Source organism: Microcebus murinus, chromosome 14 (assembly GCF_040939455.1).
Source record: "Microcebus murinus isolate Inina chromosome 14, M.murinus_Inina_mat1.0, whole genome shotgun sequence".
In the NCBI taxonomy this organism is placed as follows: Eukaryota; Metazoa; Chordata; class Mammalia; order Primates; family Cheirogaleidae; genus Microcebus; species Microcebus murinus.
This window is the reverse complement of record NC_134117.1, coordinates 29,035,659-29,054,812: the sequence shown is the minus strand read 5'-3', so window position 1 is coordinate 29,054,812 and position 19,154 is coordinate 29,035,659. Positions and strand designations below refer to the sequence as shown.

Below are 19,154 nucleotides of genomic sequence, written 5' to 3'. Positions count from 1 at the left end.
GTACAGCATATCTATTTTCAAAAATAACAAAAAAATCCTAAAAACAAGAATAAAATTTAACAAATAAAAATTAAAGTAAAATTATCTTGTAAGTATAGCTCATTAACATCCTTCTCCCCAAAGTACTCAAAATACCAGAAGTTAGTTACTATTCATCTTACACATAGAGACAATGAAGTCAAAACTGGAGTAAACAACTTTACTAAAATCAATACAGTAAAAGAAGGGTAGAATTAAAATTCAAGGGTGGAATTAAAATTCAAGATTTTAATTTGAAATCCTGATTACAAGATCCAGGCTCTATTCAAAAACCAAGACACTAATCAAAGATCCTGCAAAAATTCAATTACTCCAACTTCTGCTCACTGTACTAAAAATGCCTACACAGGCAGGAAATATACTCTCTGACAAACTTCAAAGAAGAAAATAGAAAGTATAAACACACGCAAAGGCCTTGATAAATACCTGCATAATAACTGAATAATGAGGGTGCTTTTTTCCCCAAAATTTAACAAGTCTTTGACTTAAAATTTAAATATCCTACAGGTATTAAGAGGATAAATTAGCACAACACTCATAAATACATGATGAGCCAATGGTACAAGTTTGAGGCTTACACACAATTTTTAAGTATGCACACATCCCATTGCAGCCTCAGACCTCCAGAAATTACTTCATTACAAACCTATGAAAGCCTTCCCAGGCCATGTATGTCTAATCAATTGAGGGTTTACTGAAGAATACTTTTCAGAAAGAAATATGTCAGGGAGATATAATTTGATTAATAATTATTTATTATTTTATAAATATTCAAAATAAATCTGTTAGTTACTAATATACTTTCCTAAATGTGATACACTTAATTTACAGATTAAAACTTTTTTTAACATCTCGAGTAGCAGTTCCTCAACCTAGTGTGATTAGCAATATCTGGAGACTATTTTGGTTTTTACAACTAAAGGATGGTACTGGCATCTAGAGGGTACAGGTCAGGGACTCTCCTAAACATCCTACAATGTACATGACAGCCCCATACAACAGAATTATCCAGCCCCAGCGTCAAGAGTGCCAAACTTAAGAAACTCTGATCTACAGTCTAACTTGTATTGTAAGGACTATTAAGGTTCACTTACCTTTAAATTTAATATCCAGACCACTAAATTCCAATTCAACTCCTTGAAGGGCTTCTCCCAGAGTTTCATGGTAATGACTGATACTTTTTTTTGAGCCCACACAGAATGGGAGTGAAAAGTACTTATATGTTTCTTGGCGATTATGGTAGGGCCCAACAGTATTCATCCACAAGACAACTTCCTCTTTATCTTGATACTGAAACAAGAAAAGCAAATAAGAATGTTTTGTTAAAAAATGTAGTTCAAATTAAGGTAATATTTGTTATGTGTTCCAAACAAGTGTACCATTTCTGTTTGGGAAGCTATAAAATAAAATATTGGAAGCTTCCTTTAATCTAATAATTGATGTCTATATCTTAAAAATGAAACTTTGTGAATTTTTAAATTATATCCTGATTGTGGTCTCAGGCAGATCCATCTTTTCCAAATTTTGTTTCACAGAAGATAGTATTTAAACAAAGTCCAATAGCTCATAAGAATATGTCTATAATTAATATTTATACTACCCATAATGGTGAATCTATAACCAACAGGATTCACCATGCTAATCTAAACAAAAGAGGAGGAAACAGAATCAACAGTTTATCCAGAATCTCATGTTAATCATTAGATACCAAAAAAAATAATAATGTCAAAAAGCACAAATAAAATTTCATCTCCTTTCTAGTCTTTCACACAGACACTGGTCAAAGCACTACAGAGGAAAGAAATGACAAAACAAGAGGAAGAAAAGCCATACTATGAAACCTCCACAAGACCATTCTAGCCAATATTCTATCTGTTATCAGCCTGAAAGACATACATTATTTGCATAATTCTTTGAGTAAATAATTATGGCTCTATGCATCAATGAATACTGTATATAGCTAAATCTGGAGTGTGATCCAATGACTGGATAGCTGACTTTACCTTTCAAAGGTTCAAATGAGGGGATCTGCCAAAGATTTCTATCAATAAGATCTCTAGAAGTTTAAAATTCTAATGATTGTACAAAAACTGATTACCTCAATAATTTTAAAGCTAGTAATTCCAATTAGCAATATAAATTAAAGGCAACATAGGATGCATTTAAGTCAACTAATAGTGTAGAAGTTAATTCACTGAACAATTATTTACTAAGTGCCTAGCACATGCCAACAACAGTATTATAAACAGTATGTTTATAACTGAGGATACAGCTTTGAACAAGACATGTTCTCTGCCCTACCAGAGTCTAAACAGAAATATGGACACTGAACAAGCAATAATAATAAGGTAGATTGCTACAGAGCATATATAACAGCAGAAGCTCTCCAACTGGCTCACTATTAAATTCTTCTCTTCAGTCCTCCATCTAAAATTAATAAATAAAAACATTTTCAATCAAAATCTAACATCTCCGAAACCAAACTCTCTACTCAAGAATCTACATCTCCCAATTTTGTTTTTCTAATGGCACTACCATATTCTCAGACACAGAGACTCAAATTCCAAATCTCTGCATTCCAGAGAAACAAAAAACTTTAACTTGTCCGACAGCTTTTACCCAAAGCATTTGCCTCTTCCTTTTGATTCACGTCACCACTGTAAGATTTAGACCTAGTCACTTCATCTTCCAACATAAATGTCTCCCTGTTCATATAAGACATCAGCCAGGTCATCAAGGAAATAAACTGTCTCACTTTTTGAATACGTGAGACACGTACCAAGCACAGTGTTAGGTATTAAGGATACAAAGATAAGTAACATTCTGTCCTTCCCGTTAATAATTTCCTAATCCACAGTGGAGCCAGACAAGTAAATGATTAACAAAGAAGAAATAAGTGTTATAATTAAGGTAATAAAGAGCTATTGTAGCAACAATAAAGGAATGATTGATTCTGCTTTGGCAGAGAAGGGTCAGAATGAATACATTTTGAAAATTATAAGGTATCTCAAGTGAGTTCAGATAAACAACTGTAGATAATCTTCATGTATGAAGTGATGAATCAATGGTCCAAATGTTAATGAATCCATATATCCCCATTCATTACTATTATTTTTATTTTGGGGGCTTGACAAATATATGCATGCCACTCCTCTTCCATCCAATGCTCATGTTACTTAACACTAATCAACTAAGGTACTCCTTTCTGCTAAACATAGAGCTTCAGAATTCTTCTCAAAACAGTGCTCTGAACCAACTACTACCAACTGATCAGAGATGGCATTAGAACTAAGACTTGTTCACCTAGGCAAAATACTTGGCATAGTACAATGTACACAGCAGGTATTTAATAAATATGATGGGAAAAAAGGAATTGAAGAAATTCTGAAATGTAAAGTTCATTGGCAATTTAGTAAAATAAGTTTGAAGGATGTGCACTGACTGATGTATACACTGCAATAGGACCTTTTTAGAGAAATAAAAAAGGGAAGGTAACAAAATCCATTTGTTTATAATAAGATTAGAATGTTGAACAAGACAACCTATTAATGAAGACCTTCCATTAATCCTAAATTGACGAAATATTATAAATGCAACTCATGAAAATAAGCACAAAGACAATTTTTCTATAAATCCCAATAAAAATAGACAAAAATTTGAACATAAATACTTTGTAACACACTGACTACTACACACACACACACACACACACACACACACAAAAAAACCCAGAAACTTTTCCTTGGGGCCACGGTGTTTTATTACAAAAATAAAATAAAAACTTTGAGTAGTGTAATTTAAAGGTAAACAAATAGAAAAATGAAAATTATTGACTTTTAGTCATTTAAACCACATTTTTAGAATCAATTGTCAATATCAACTGTAACAATAAGAATATCAACAAGATTTTATATATACTTCATGCAGCAGAAACTACTGAGTTGAATACAATTCTCATGGCAGTTAATGTGTTAAAATGGTATCCATTTATTTTATACAAACTGAAACATAAGAACTAAAATAATTTAAGGGCCACAGTATATGTTAAACTACACATTCTGAAGTCACTCATTTTAAATTTTCATGAAACCTTAATAGGGCTGGTACAATTGTGATGATGTGATGCAAGCACTAAAAATTTATACCACTTCATAGTCTAAGATTCTTTCTGGGAAGACTTAAATAGTAATTAGAAATACACATACACAAAGGTTAGGGTGAATATCAAGACAAAAATAATGCCTCTTTTCTTTTATATTGCTATCACGAAGACCATGCTTAATAACAATGAACTTACAATGTTTACTTTTCATCACAGTCCTTGATTGTCCCTGAGAATAAATGCTCCCAAGACAAGGACAAAAGTTTTTGCTCAAGAGAGAAAATGTATTTTAAAATATCTTGAAATCAGAAAATACCAACAGGCTTCACAAAACTTCTTAAGGAGAAAATAACCCTTTCCTTTGCTTTCCCTAAGGCTGCTCACAAAGTCCTTGAGCCTCCCAGTCTGCGGAAAGACTGCCAGGTCCAGAAGAAGGGGGTGGGAGGGAGTCAAGGAAGCAGAGCAGTGAATCAGGGGATCCCTGAGCACAGCAATAATTCCATCTGAGGCCTCCCTGGGAAGCGGCCAATTAAGAGGCCAATTCAGGCTACCTGTGTTCTTCACCTACTCATTCTCTAGCTCTCAGAAGAATTTCACTATTACCAGCACATTCAATTTATGAGCTGTTCACTCTGGCCAAAATGGTTTATGACATTGTCTTCCTTTCTATTTCTGCTCCACCTTGTCATTCCCCCAAATTTATAATGCCCTCCTTTCTTCCACTTAGCCAAATTCTAATCTTTCAGAAATCCTCAAATCTTTCTTTCTCAAATCCTCAGGTAAAACCATCTTTTGTAATAATAACATCATTAGCTAACAATAAGTACAAGCCAAGAGCTAGGCATAGTTCTAAGGTCTTTACATAAAGATTAATCCTCTCAAAACTCTATAAAATAGGTCCTATTATTTTTCCCATTTTACAGACTTAAAAGAAAAATCCAAAACAAAACTAAAAGAGATGTTAATTAAATAATGTGTCCAAGATCATAAAACTAATCAGTATCAAGTTTAGGACTATACTTTTGCTAATCCCTAGTCAGCTTCATTCACTAAAAAGAAAAAACTGAAACAAGAAAATACCAAAAAAAGTGCAGTTGTACAAAACAACTAAAGACAGCACCAAACAACTTTATCATTTCGGCCTTTAATCTGCCCTAAAGGAAAAAAACCTTCCTAAGAAGCTACTTGCACAATAATCTCAAAAGGAATGACCTTTATTGGCAAGAAGTCACCAATGTTGGGCCCCTCTTATTTAAATACTCTGTTATTGTTGCAAGTGAGGGGGCACCGAAGTTTTCCTCTTGACAGAGGTCATGAATTAATTTTTTTCAGGAGGAACACTTTAAGAGATAATGTTGTTAATGTGCTCATGTCAATACGAATAAACAAATCAGAAGTTACACATGATAGGCAAAGGACTGAGGGCTATAAATAAGCCCCAAATGCTATCTTTCATTTTTCTGAGAATATTTTTAAAAATGTTTTAAAATCATATCAAAAAAAGCAATATCCATCTCTGAAAGTGTTTCAGAAATCATAATTTCAAGGAGTTTTAATTATTTATTTAAAACACACATCAGAATTCTAATACAAATAAATTAGAAGTGTATTTTTAATAGTCTCTTGAGATAACTGTTCTCTCTCAAATAGCCTTTGTACCTAAATAAATTTTTGGTCTATCACTGAGTACAGCCAAAAATAGGACAAGAAATTTTGGCACTTCTTAAAAACTAGATCTATATTAGAACACTCACTAATTCACTTGTAGTAAACAGCTTATTCTCTTTATAAGTCTTCAAATAAGTTTTAAGAGTTAATATACTCCTAACAGAGACAAAGATGAAAGGCTGTCATTTGCCAAAGTAAAGCAAACAAAACATTTCTGAAATTATTCAGTGGCACAGTACAAAATGTTTATGACAGAGACTGAGTAAGTTATACTAGGCACAGAGTGGGTCCTTCTAACATTGGAAATCCCAAGACTACCAGAAGTACAATAAGCCACAAAGACACGGGATTTTAGCCTAGGTAGGGCCCCCAAATCACAACAGGCATCTCCAAAACTATACATAACAACAGTCTGGGTTTGTTCACTGTGCTTTAAGCAATAGGAATTCATGCTTCCAACAATGCACACCCTTGACCCTAGTAGCTCCTAATTACTCAAGTCACTCAACAAGCACTGATTAAATACCACATGTGCCAGGCACAGTGTTTGGGTATGTAATAGCCAAAAAAAAAAAAAAAAAAAAAAAGAAGTCTTTGTGATCTTATTGAGGAAACAGAACACGAAAAATTCAAGGCTACAGTGCAAACTATAAAATGCTCTATGATTTCTTTGCCTCTAATTATTAGTTTTTTGGTGCTGACATCTTTACATATTATTACTACGGAAGTTAAATGTACACTGCAGGTAGAAAAAGGAAGGGTTAGGGATCAAGAAGCTCAGATTATTTCTGTGGCCTTTGGCCAATCACTGGGCCTCTATGGGCCATTAGGAAACTGAGAGTTTGGGATTAAATTATCTCAAGTGTTTCCAGTTCTAAAATTCTATGGTTCTCAATTTGAAATCATTTTTAATGGAGTCCTTTGGAATCTTAGCAGTCATGGTAATCTAACTCTAGATGCTTCCATGTGCTCTGAGTTTCAGAAAACCAGATAAGCATAAACCACACCCTATACACCTTTCACTCATTCTAAAGAGGTGTTTTCATGACTTTTCAATCACTTAAGAGCCTTTCTTTAACTTAATTTCAAACAATATGTCATGTGATCCATATCATTCAAGTTTTCAAATTTAAAAGGAACACATCTTTATATATTCTAGATATGTATATATGGATATACATACTCTATAAGTCAATAACACATCCCCTTTTCATCATTCTTCAGAGACTATTAAAATAACTTTGTATTAATATAAATAACATAAGATTGTATTAACATAAAAAGCACCATATGGATCATATGGCCAGCTGAATCCTAATTCAATGGATATAGTCAAAGAAAAAAGGGGCTTTGTGGATTGGCATAAAGTAGCTATCTCATCTTAGGACCAGCTACATAATTTGTGGGGCCCAGTACAAAATAAAAATGCAGGATCCCTTGTTCAAAACTTTAAAATCTCAAGATGGTGACAGCAGATCATTAAAATAAGCATAGGACTGTGTGACTGGCACGCCCATGAATTTAATCCTATCCCTCTTTAATGCTAAACCAAATATCCCTTCTCAGTTAACAATCTATTATGAAGCTAGACTCACCCAAACATTTCTTTAAGCACTTAAAAATCCATATAGAGTCCATGGAGAAATGCCAGCTAAAAAAAAAAAAAAAAAAAAAAAAAAACAAAATCCATATAGAGAACTACTAAATTTAATTCTACAGTGTTTTACAGCCTTATTTTTAGGATAAATATAAAATATAAAAATAAGTGTTTTACAGCCTTATTTTTAGGATAAAGGGCCTTACAGCGTATCTTGGCTCCGAGTATAGAAGACGATAAACACAGAATGCCTAGGCTTAAATCCCACCTCTACCCCTACGGGCTTGTCTGGCCTCATGCAAGTAACTTAACCTCTCTGGCCTCAGTTTCCTTATCTATAAAAAGGGCACAATACCAACCACTTCATAGGTTATTAATATGTTTAAAATATGAGTTAATATTTGTAAAGACCTTAGAGCAGTGCCTAGGATATATTGCTGCAAAAGCCATATTAGTTATTATTTTTATATAGAAACAATATTCACAGGAACTTAATCTAAAGAGAAACCTTTAGTTTCTGAAAGCTATTTTTTAATAATTCAATTCTACAAGTACTTACTAAATCCATTCAGCATCTTCTAATGTCTCCTCCTCCTTCAGTATCATTCTCTTCACAAGCTACTTCTGCCTTTTTGACGGGAAAAACTCCCTTGACTATAGCCCTTCCAGTACTGTTATCTGGCTATGGTGAAGGCCTAGTTTTCAAGAAATACTTTCAATAAACCTAGACAAAGTAAAAGATTTTGGCTAACAGCAAAAAATAATATGAATGACACTTACTTGAATTTTACACATATATTTTAATGCTATTCTTCCTATAACTTTTTGTGGGTTTTTTGGCATTGTAAGGTAACAGGTATTTAATAACAAGTAACCAAGTGAGAGCAGTTCAATGTAGACATGAAATGACATGGATTCTAAATTTTTCTTTTCCAGCAACCACCTCATATATACCATATTCTCTTCTGTGGAAGTCTACAAGGATCTTTTATCAAATATTTTATATTCAATTACTGGAATAAAAATGTTCCTAGCAATAAAATTTCACTGAAATTGGCATTTACATTTTAAATTTGTAAATTATTCTAAGGCCTTTATACAACTCAGATTTATGAAGTTTTAATTAATGGTTTTCCCTATTTATAGCAGTATAAAACACAAAATAAAAAAGTAGAATAAAGTACTACTCTCAATCTTATATGCCTATGTGGTGGAACTGTAGTTAAGACAGAGCTCTAACTTTTCCTAAGTGTTAAAAAAAATTATTAACCAAAAGGATGCCTACTGGAAATTTAAAAGTAATCAAACACCCCAATCTATACATGGTCCCTGGATATTATGTGAAACAATAACAGTTCTTATACTTGGAGACAAGTTATCTGACAGAAGAAACAAAAGGAAATGATTTTTCATTTAGCTGTTTAACGTCTGAACAAAATTACGTTAGGGTGAAAAAGTCAAAGTATCGCACAAACTTTACATGTGACTGATCCCAGATTTGTTTACACATACATATACGGGTAAGAAGTTCCTGCCTGTGACTGAAAGTAGAATAGCCAAAAGTTTAGAGATTTTTATTAGCTAAGTAAGAGCCCAGCTAACCCAAGGACTAGCGAAAAGTTTTGTTAATTACAAATAAAACGTAAAAATCTGGTCCTTTAAATAGATAAGGGCGATTGCTCCACTTCCTCACTCATTGGCAACGACAAAAGACTCCTCCAAATCTTTCAGATTTAGAACATACACAACCCGTCTTACAAAAATCATATCATTAATGGTAAAGTATAAAAACAATTACTCGACAAGCAACCTCTCAATTCACCTGACTTTACTGTCTTGCTGGCGTCTACCACTCTTAAACCCATACAGTCCCCTAAGGGAAAGCCACTGGAAGAGTCGTTAACATCCACGCTTTGATGTGAAAATACCAATTACACAAACCGCCAATCAACTTTAGGCCAAATGCAAAAGGAACTGTTCCTGGCCATAACCTGAAGACTGGGAAACTCGAGACCCTTCACTGTCAGAAACTGCCCCAGTTAGAGACCACCACGATGGGGGATTCTGCTGGGGGCTAGGAGAGGATGAGAAGAAAAGTTACAAGGAAGGCCTCGGAATTGAGTGCGCTAGGTTGAGAGCACGCACACTCGTAAACCGCTCTTCACCTCAAGTTTATTAATGCTGTACCCACCCGAGGGTTTTAATCCGGTTTGGGCAGAAAGAAAAAAAAAGGCAGGCGACGAGGACTGTAAAGTGGTGGCTATTTCCTGGTTAGTGTATGACGGGTAATCAAGATGCATCCATCTTCCGCTGTGTCGTAGCCCCCAGCAGCCAGAGAGCAGTCCCCTTCCCTGGTGGGCAACAGCCCCGAGCCCCGCCTGCCTGTGGAGCTGGCGCCCGCGGCGGGTGAACCCCGACCCTCCCCAGCTCCTTCCCGGCCCCCAGGGTCCCAGTGCCCCCAGACCCAGGACTGCGGCGCCATTTAGATCCGGGTCGGGGAAGACGGCCCGAGCTCTCGGGAGTGGAGCCCAGTCCTGGGAGCTCACGGAAATGCCTCCTCCCAGCTCCCGGGGTTCCTGCTCCGCCAGGCCCAACCGGAAGGAGCCCACGGGCAGCCGCGGTGCTCCACCGGGCCGCCGGGCCCTCCAGGCCGCGCCGGGCCTGCAGCAGCGGCGAACCCGGGAAACTGGCCGGGGGCGGCCGCGCCGGCCCGGGCGCCTCACCGTGTGTTCGTGCTCGTCCGCCCGGGCCCGAGACGGCAGTAGCAGCAGCAACAGCGCGGCGGCCGCCGCCACGCCGGGAGCGCCCGGCAGCGGCCTCATCCTCCGCGCTCCCACCGGCCCGGCGCCGGCCCACCGACTCCGCCTCCGCCGCCGCCTCCGCCGCGGCCGATTCGCATCCACGGAGCGCGGACAGACGCACGGGGCCCGGACCCAGCCGCTGCCTCCTCCTCCGCCGCTGCCGCCGTCGCCGTCACCGCCCGCTCCCGAGCCTCCCCGCCCCCCGCGCCTCCTCAGCCTCTTCCTCTGACTCAGCCACGTCATCCGGCCACCCCGGCACACGCCGGAAGTGCCTCGCGACGCGGGGCTGCAACCGCCGCTGGCCGAGGGAGGGCCGGCTCCGGAGGTCCGCGCGCCGGCCACCCTCGCCGCGGGCTGCGCGTTGGGTCCCTGGAGCGGCGGCGCGCCGGCCTACAGAGCGCGCGGGCGGGCACGGTGCGGCCTAGCGCTCCTCGCGGTGGCCTGGCCCGCATCTCAAGGCCGAAGCCGCCCCGGCAGCTCCCGGCGCTTCGGGTTGTGTGACCTTGGCCAAAACGCTTAGCTTTCCCTGGCTGCCAAATAAGGTGACCGTCCGACCCGCCGCCTCTCGAGTTTGAGGGATCTGATCAATAACCCTTTCCAGGCCCTCGTTTACCGCTGTGAATGAACGGGGTCCCACAGTCATCATTATGAAAGATTGTTAAACCTCTGCAGGGTTGGATGAGTGTTTTAAAGTCACTGAATGTTTATTGGACGCCCCCCCCCATTATTCAATCAAGAAATGTTGCGCTATGTCGAAATTCTTGTTCATGTATTTGTTTACTTACAGTTTGTGGGCCTCCCATTCAGTCATAAATGCCCCTTGGAATGTAAGCTTCTCAGAGCAAAGATCTTGTCATGTTTCCTGTGCCTAGAACAGTGCCATACCCATAGCAGAACTCAAAAAATACATATATTTGAATGAATATGGCATCACCATCTACACAGTCCTCTAAGCGAAAAACCTGGAACTTATCCAGTTGGCTCCTCAGCCACCAGGAGTCAACAAGTTTTAGCATTTGGTCTCTTAAAAATGTCTCAAGAGTTAATTTTTGCTCTCCTTCCTCTGCCAGTAACAATCTTCCACATTAATGTATATTGCAACAAGATCCCTGCTACCGATCTCTCCCTGTTTATAAACCCAAAAGGTGCCAGAGTGATGTTTTGAAAAAGAAACCAGATGATTTCACTCTCTTGCCTAAAACTTCTTGAATATTAGGTAAATAAATAATAGAATCACCACTAAAGTTTTCATCTGCCAAGCACTATTCTGAACTCTACATGTACTGTATTAACTCATTAAATCCTCACAAAAACATTATGCAACAGATCCTGTTAGTAAATTCATGTTTTACAGATGAGGTAACTGAGGCACAGAGAGGTTAAGTGGCTTGCTGAAAGACCAGACCCAAGCAGTCTGCTTCCATAATCAGCCTTTTCACTGCTAATGGTCTACCAACTTTATATAGCCATTTTTTTTAATGAAAGAGGTATAATAGTGGCATGGAATGATATCCAAAAGATACATTTAAATTTAAAAAGTTGGAAAAAATAGAGTAACATTCCATGTTAAATGGTAATATGTTAGTTTACCTGTAGAAAACAATCTGAAAGCTTATGACTCAAACCTGTGTCACTGATTAACTTTCTACTTTGTACGTGCCTATAAATGTTCAGCTGTTTTTTATAGTGAGCATATGCTAAATATATAATCAGAGAAAAAAAGTTCATTGATAAAGTCCAAATTCTTTGCTTGACATGCACCTGCACAATCAGACCTCAGTTTATCTCAGCTTTACCTCCCACCAATTTCTCCGCTTTGCCTTCACCCATATATTTCCTAAATACACCATGTTCTTTTATGCCTCTGTGCCTTTGCTCTTGAGAGTCCCTTTATCTGGGTACCCTGCTTTACACTGTCCATTGGATTAACTACCCTTCCAGGCCTAGGTGAATTATCACCTATTCAATGAAACCTTGCCTGATGCCCTTGGGAAGTTGGGTATCCCTTCTTTGGAATTCCAATAGCATTTGGCTTGTTATGTTGTAATTATTTATCTATTCACAATTCATCTCCTATACTTGTATTCTGACCTTTTTTTCATGGCAGGGACTATCATTTGTTTATCTTTATACCTGTCCCAGCTGCTGGGATAGTGCTTGTCACATCACAGTCAACAGTCAACAACTATTTGCTGAATGAATGAGTAAAGACATTAACAAGTGAAAAGTCAAAATCATAGCAGGATTTAAAGAACACTTTCTAGATAGTGTAAGAGACATCACAAGGCAGTACATGATTAATTGCTGAATGAATCATACACCAGTAATTGCCATAGAAATCAGGGAAAGCATCTTATACATCTTTGTATATCCTCCAGAGCACCTAGTATGGTGACTTGCTCATAGTGGAAGCTCAGTAAATGCTTTGTGAATGAATAATCACTGCTTTTGAATGAAATGATGATGGGCAATTGAAGAACAAGCAGTGTTAAGTGCTACATTAAGATGGATGAGTAGTTTCTTGCTTAAACATCTATCACCGCCAGCCTCCACAGATTTGAGATAGTGTGCATGTTGAGATAACAGTGCATGTTGTGGGGAGCACTGGGCTGGCAAATGCTTGGAGGTGGAGAGGCACAAGAAAAAGTATAAACTATTCATTTGAGGATGGCAGACTTAAAACTAGGAACTGTACACATGCAAAAGAAAACATCCATAACAGTGTGCAAAAAAAGAATTGCAAAAAATGTGACCAACTGTGTAAATGATCAACAGGCAGTAAGAGCAATGGGCAATGAGAGAAGGGGAAAGAAACTATTTCAGTGAAGTATTTGGGGAAATGTAATGGAGGGAAGAGCAGATATGGCCATAAATTCAACAAATATTTATTGAGCATCTACTATGTGCCAGGAACTCTGGTAGGTACTAGGGGAATGATCCTGATAAATGACATCAGGGGGTAGAAGTCCAATAACAGTAGGTATGAAAAGAAGGAAAAGGAGATAAAGTAACTGATTAAAGGAAAGTGTGGCTTCAAAAATCCTTGAAGCCTGATGACCTCAAGACTGCAAAACAGGGCTCAGGGGCACTGTCAAAATTAGGGTTGTTTCACCAAACTCAGGAGCAAAAAACACTGACACATCTTATTTCACCAGTTCTTTCATATAGATTAATGACCTCATTCCCTGACACCAGAAAAGATGAAGGCAAAATGCCAGTGAAAGAAGATCTCCACCTCCCCCAATGACTACACAATTCCTTTTTGTAGTAGTTCTAATAAGATTAAATTTTTGTTAAAAACCTTATGAATAATAAACAATCCAGAAAAATCACAATTTCAATTTTTTATTCTTCATTTGGATAAATGATCATCAAAAGTCTTGGGGTATGGATTCACAACATCTTCTGATTTCCATCATCAGCTACTTTTTCTTTGAAATTCTATTTCTTCTTTCTACTTTGTTATGTTTGTCTTGCCAGTTATTTACTGCAGCAGGGGTGGGGGGGACCGTCCTTCTGTTGCTATTTGCAACTTTCTACCTCCACCTTTTCTGTCCTGTCTGAAATGTTCTAGACACAGAAGAACTCCATGATTATTCTGAGTTCTTTCTTTAGGAAGCCATCACATAAAACATTTGGTTCTTGGACTGAACAACAACTAAGGCCATTAATTTCTTTGTGTGGTTCCTATTTCATTCTCTCACTTAGTTTTTTTTAACTGATCTGGTGTAACAATGAGATGGCAAGGAACAGCAGCTGCCACATACTAAAAAGATCCTTGACAATCAGGTGATAAGGCTGTCACCCTGCTTCTTCCGAACAAAGGATTCCACACTCTTTGCTTTAGACTTACAGAACTGAAAGGACCTGGAGTGTTACCAAACACACAACCCTCCACTTCAAGATAATGAAACACAGACAAATGTAGTCAAGTTACAAGAACTTATCAAGTTAGTAGCACACCAAAACAAAAACTGCTTGACTTCCAAACCAATCTTCTCTTCCCTACATTAAGTGTTCCCTACACTACTGTGTAGATAGCTAAGCCATTCTCTACTATATTGTGGGTTAAATGGACTTTGGCCAGCTAGCCTAGGAAGTTATTTTGTTTCTATGAGAAAATGAATTGCAAGTTGTGCCTCAGAATTCAGAATACATCTTTCAACTGCATATTTATCCTCTCACCACCCTGGTGAACACAGAATCTGGGCTGCAGGAATGAACAAAGACCATTTTACAGTCTTAATAACGTGCTTGGAAATGAAAATAACAAAATTTATTTATCAAACCAAAGCAAATGTTTATAAAGGCAGATGCCTAAAAATTGAGGATTGATGTTTACGATGAATCTTTCAGTATTATCTAAATTAACTACTTGTCTTTCTCAGAAATAAATCTGTTATTAATGCTTCTTCCTTCAACAACCAGCTGCAAAACCACACATTATTCTTTGAAGGAGGAGCACAGAAAAGCAACTTAATTCCTGGGGTATATGGGAGAAGGATCTAAAAATCTCAGCTATTGAGATAATATATAAGTGACTAGGACCTCTCTTTTTTAATATCAAAACAAAAAAGGAGGGGGTATAACTTAGCTTGACTTGTAAAAATATTCATAGAAGTTATCTACATACTACCATTTCACACAATTATTGCAAAACATTAGGAATTATTCACATCATTAAATATGTCAAGTGAAATTATTTAATTGTAACACCAACCTCTTGTTCATGGTCTCTCAGTCTTCATACTTTGTTGTATACACAGATTATCTGCTGGCATAATATAAGATGAAGGAAATGTGCTGGCATAGAATTGGAAGTCAATTTACCCTTAGGGCCAAAGGCAACGGTAGTGAATGTGACCAATAGCTTCACTTTCTATGGAGCCGGCTTGCAAAACCGTGGGCCAGGATGGTGGTGGTAGAGCTGTCTCCCAAGGCACCATATAGGAAATCTTTTAATAGTTTCTTTGGACACCAGCTTATAGTTTAATTTCTGATCCTCACTGTATTGAAAAATCCAAAGTTTTGTTACATAATGTCTTCCTGAAAGTGTGCACAAATGTGTTCAGTACGTGGAAATTGAATAAATTTATGTTATAAATGAGTGGTTATGTTTCAAGAGAATGAAAAATTTCACCTCGCCATTAGAGACATTTGTTGACAACACAGCTCTAGCATTTCACCTAAGTTCTTTCCTTTTCTTCTTTCACATATAACCAACCATCTTGGATGTTTAATGAACAACCAATGAGGGCTAAAGACCTGCCACTTTGGACTTGGCACTCGCAATCCGTTCCACCCATGTCTAAAAGGTGTCACATTCATGAGACCCAGGCTTCTCATTAACACTTTCAATTTTATGTTTTCTACTTATTTTCATATAAGAATACAATGCAATGAAATAGTACAATATTGCACAAACAGTGATGTACATACAAAGACACTAACACCATTAGCTGGTAATAGGTTTTGCCATGTCATTGATCTAAATGATTGTTCATCAGAGAACGTATAAAATTCTAAATTTGACATCAAAAGGAGGTTTAGAGGTATTGACTGTTTAAACAATTGTTGCTTTTATCAAAATCAAGTTTACTTAAGATGAAGACTATCTATAAATAACAGGAAGGACAATCACACCACATTGTAATTTCTTGTTCTCCTTATCTCACATTCCCTTATTTCCCCCAAATAAGGGACAAGGACAGTAAAGGGACCCTTGAAGAAACACTTGCAGAATGGTTCCTATATGCTAGGCCCTGTACAAGGTAATCTGTACAAACACTCCCATGATAGACTTGACCAATAGTGTATGTTGTGTCAAAAAATAAATGAACAAAAAAATCACCCCAAGATTCTAGAAATTGTAAACTTCAATAAGCATTGTTGTTTGCTGGACTGAGGGTTGAGAAAGAACCTTTAATTATTATAAAAGGGCCCTATAAAACTGTACTTAAATGGATCATTAGTAATGTGGCTTTTATATATCTGTGTGGGATAGAGGATGATTCCACAGGAAACAAGATTTCTGATAATTTTTAAAGAAATAGTTCTGATACTTATTTTACTGTAGGTTTAGACATCAGTAAAGATCCATGCTTTGAAGGTAGATTTATGTGCCAGGGACTCAAAATTCATGACATATTTAAGGCTTTACATCCTTTGTACAAATGGATTTACCAAGCCTGATGGTAATAATAAGAATATAGGAAAGAGATAACTACAGTCCTATCTTGGTATCTGTGGGGGATTGGTTCCAGGACCCCCCAGTACCCAAATCCCTGGATGCTCAAGTTCCTTACATAAAATGGCATCGTATTTGTATATAACCTATACACGTTCTCCTGTATGCTTTAAATTATCTCTAGATTCCTTTATAATACCTAAGCTAATACAATGCCTACATATCACTTCATTTGCATGGATTCAATACAGTACTTGGCACACAGCAAATTCAAATGTTGCGTTTTGAAACTTTGTGGAACTTATTTTTTTCCCCAAATATTTGCAATCCAAGGTTAGTTGAATCCACAGATACATAACCTATGGATATGGAAGGTGGACTGCATTTTGACCTTAAGTTCTTTCTTCCTCTTCAAATCTCTCAGCCAATAAAAAGTCAAGGATCCTCCCTTTTCTCTTTGTGACCAGAACTAAGACCTGTAAGGGATATAGAGCAATAAATGGGGTCCCCGGCATCCCAAGCTTCTGGGTCCCAACCATTCTTAGATGTTCTCCGGCGATATAACTATTTTGAAACCATACTGAAGTATAAATGCCCAGACTGAAAAAAAACACTTGGTAGTCTCATGCCTAGGAGATAAGGGAGATGGAAACTTCTGGAAGACCAATAGTCACTGATGAATTTCTATATCTGGGCATTTCTTGAGGGTGAGAAGGATTGGCTATTTAGAGATGGAAAGTGTAGTGACCTAGAATCAGCAGGCCCAAGTGGAGACCTGCTCCTTCATCTAATCAACTGAACGCTCTTGGTCCCAGACTTCTGCTCAAGATTTGCCTTCTACACAAGAGTACTGATCCCTCTAGTACTGATCTAGTACTGATCCCTCTCTAAAATCTTTTTCAGTTTGTTGTTTGTTACTAGCCCTAGCACTTAAACACCTGCTTGAATATACAGAAAAGTGGAAGAATTATTTAAAATTAGGTCGCTTATCTTCTTACTTGAATACTATGAAAACACTTTTAGAAAATGCATTTAGAAAATACTTTTAAAAATTAGATAAGACTAGCAAATACATAAGGACTAATATAAGTTCATTTCAGTAAAATCACTTGTAAAGTACATTTATGATCAATCTTTTCAGGCTTCTGATTTGGCACATTAGAGATAAGTATTCTGATTAAGTCTTCATCCGTTTGGCAAACAAGTATATGGACCAATACACTTGGTGGTGGTGAATAGAGCCCTTTGTTTTTCACTTCTCTGCACCTTAATAAAGTCATCTTCAAGGAAAGCCCAAACCAGCAGGGCCACAACAGTCTCAGTAATGAGAATAGATCTGAAGGTCAGCAGTCATGTCATCAAACTCAACATGAAGATCTCCTTAACAGGCTCAAAACTGCAAGTCTTAAAGTCCTGCAGGATGCAGGTTTAGGGAGGTGGAATCAGCGACCTCTCGGTGGAACAGGTGGAGGAGGATGGAAGATCTCCCTGGTTGGAGGCCTGGAACGAAAGATAAAGCAATCTTATTTAAAAACTAATTTGATTGAATAGTTCTTAGACATCCACAATTTGTTGCAAACTTGGAATACCATGCAAAGGACACATTTCTCTATTAATGAGACAGGACATACCTACGAAAGTCTCAGTGATACATCTTCTAGCTGTGGCTCACAATCCTGGCTGCATGTTAGACTCACCAGTGAAGCTTTTAAAAATATTCGTTCCCAGCTTCTATCCCAGACCCGTTCCATTATAACCTCTAGAGGACAGGGCTCAAGCATCAAAACTTTTTAGCAGTGACCCTTCCCCAACCATTATCCATGCCTCTTATTTTCTGGTGCTTTGCTATCTTGGAGCCTGGCTGACCCTGCAGAGACCACCTCTTCTAGGGTAAGCCATTTCCCAGAGATAGCAAACAAGCTGCTGGCCAGGGAGCACGAAGCAGGTCTTTCATATGCAAATCAACCAATCAAACCCAGGTCCCTACCACCCCTTCTAAGAGGCTCTCACACTCAGGGCCACTATCCACCTGCCCTTATCACCCCAGGGCCAGATATCAGACAACTAGGGACAGACCCCTATGCCTCCGAGCCCATCAGAATTATTCCAACTAGCCAATGCTGAATCTGCTTACCCTGCCTCACCTGATTCTTCTATGAAAACAACAAGGAAAGCTCTTGTCCACATTTCCCCGCCCCCTCACTGGCCCTGATGTGTCTTCATGCGCCCCCTTCCCCCATGGCATGGGGTGCCCCCTCCTCTTGAGATCTATGAGTATAATAAACTATGTTTTCAATGGCAATTGTCTCTGATCTGTTGACCTTGCCATGCATAAATAATCATAAAACCTAGATTTTAAAACACCAGCGATTCTAACAGGCAACCATGTAGGAGACATACTGTATCAGGGAGATGTGTTGAGAGAGGAATTAAGAATTCCAAAGTCTGTTTCTCATGACTCCATCCTCACAGGATCACTAAGTGTCATCCCAACTCTGTGTTTTCTTTCCTAGAAGCCTCCCTCCATGTTATTCTGGGTGGTTTCTAAATAGTCCCAGTGACACTCCAGGCAGATAGACCAGGGTGAGTCTATTTACAGACAGGTTCAACGATTACAGATGGCATTTCCACATGTGTGCTGTAAAACCAATATTTAATTCTCTCGGAAGCAGCTCAATAAGCCAAGAAAGAGAGCTTTGTCAGGAGCTGCCATCGAACTGTGCTACCCGCATATTTGAGGACTGAATGAATCAATGAGTA

At 38.2% G+C, this 19,154-nt stretch overlaps 2 protein-coding genes across 4 annotated transcripts in view; both read right to left on the bottom strand.

Annotated features, from left to right (window-relative positions):
- TM9SF3 (transmembrane 9 superfamily member 3) overlaps nucleotides 1–10,422 on the bottom strand; it is a 60,387-nt gene extending 49,965 nt beyond the window's left edge. The window contains exons 1-2 of the mRNA XM_012767302.2: nucleotides 10,130–10,422; nucleotides 1,134–1,329 (exon numbers count right to left, since the gene is read on the bottom strand). Of these exons, the coding sequence (XP_012622756.1) occupies nucleotides 1,134–1,329; nucleotides 10,130–10,228 (295 nt within the window). The 5' untranslated portion in view covers nucleotides 10,229–10,422. The remainder of the gene's footprint in view (nucleotides 1–1,133; nucleotides 1,330–10,129) is intronic.
- A 3,114-nt stretch (nucleotides 10,423–13,536) lies between these two features.
- The window catches only part of PIK3AP1 (phosphoinositide-3-kinase adaptor protein 1), a 112,466-nt gene continuing 106,848 nt past the window's right edge, over nucleotides 13,537–19,154 (bottom strand). For all 3 annotated transcript variants that reach the window (XM_012767286.2, XM_012767301.3, XM_076009901.1), the window contains one exon: nucleotides 13,537–17,894. In XM_012767286.2, coding sequence (XP_012622740.1) covers nucleotides 17,837–17,894 — 58 coding nt within the window. In that variant the 3' untranslated portion in view covers nucleotides 13,537–17,836. The remainder of the gene's footprint in view (nucleotides 17,895–19,154) is intronic.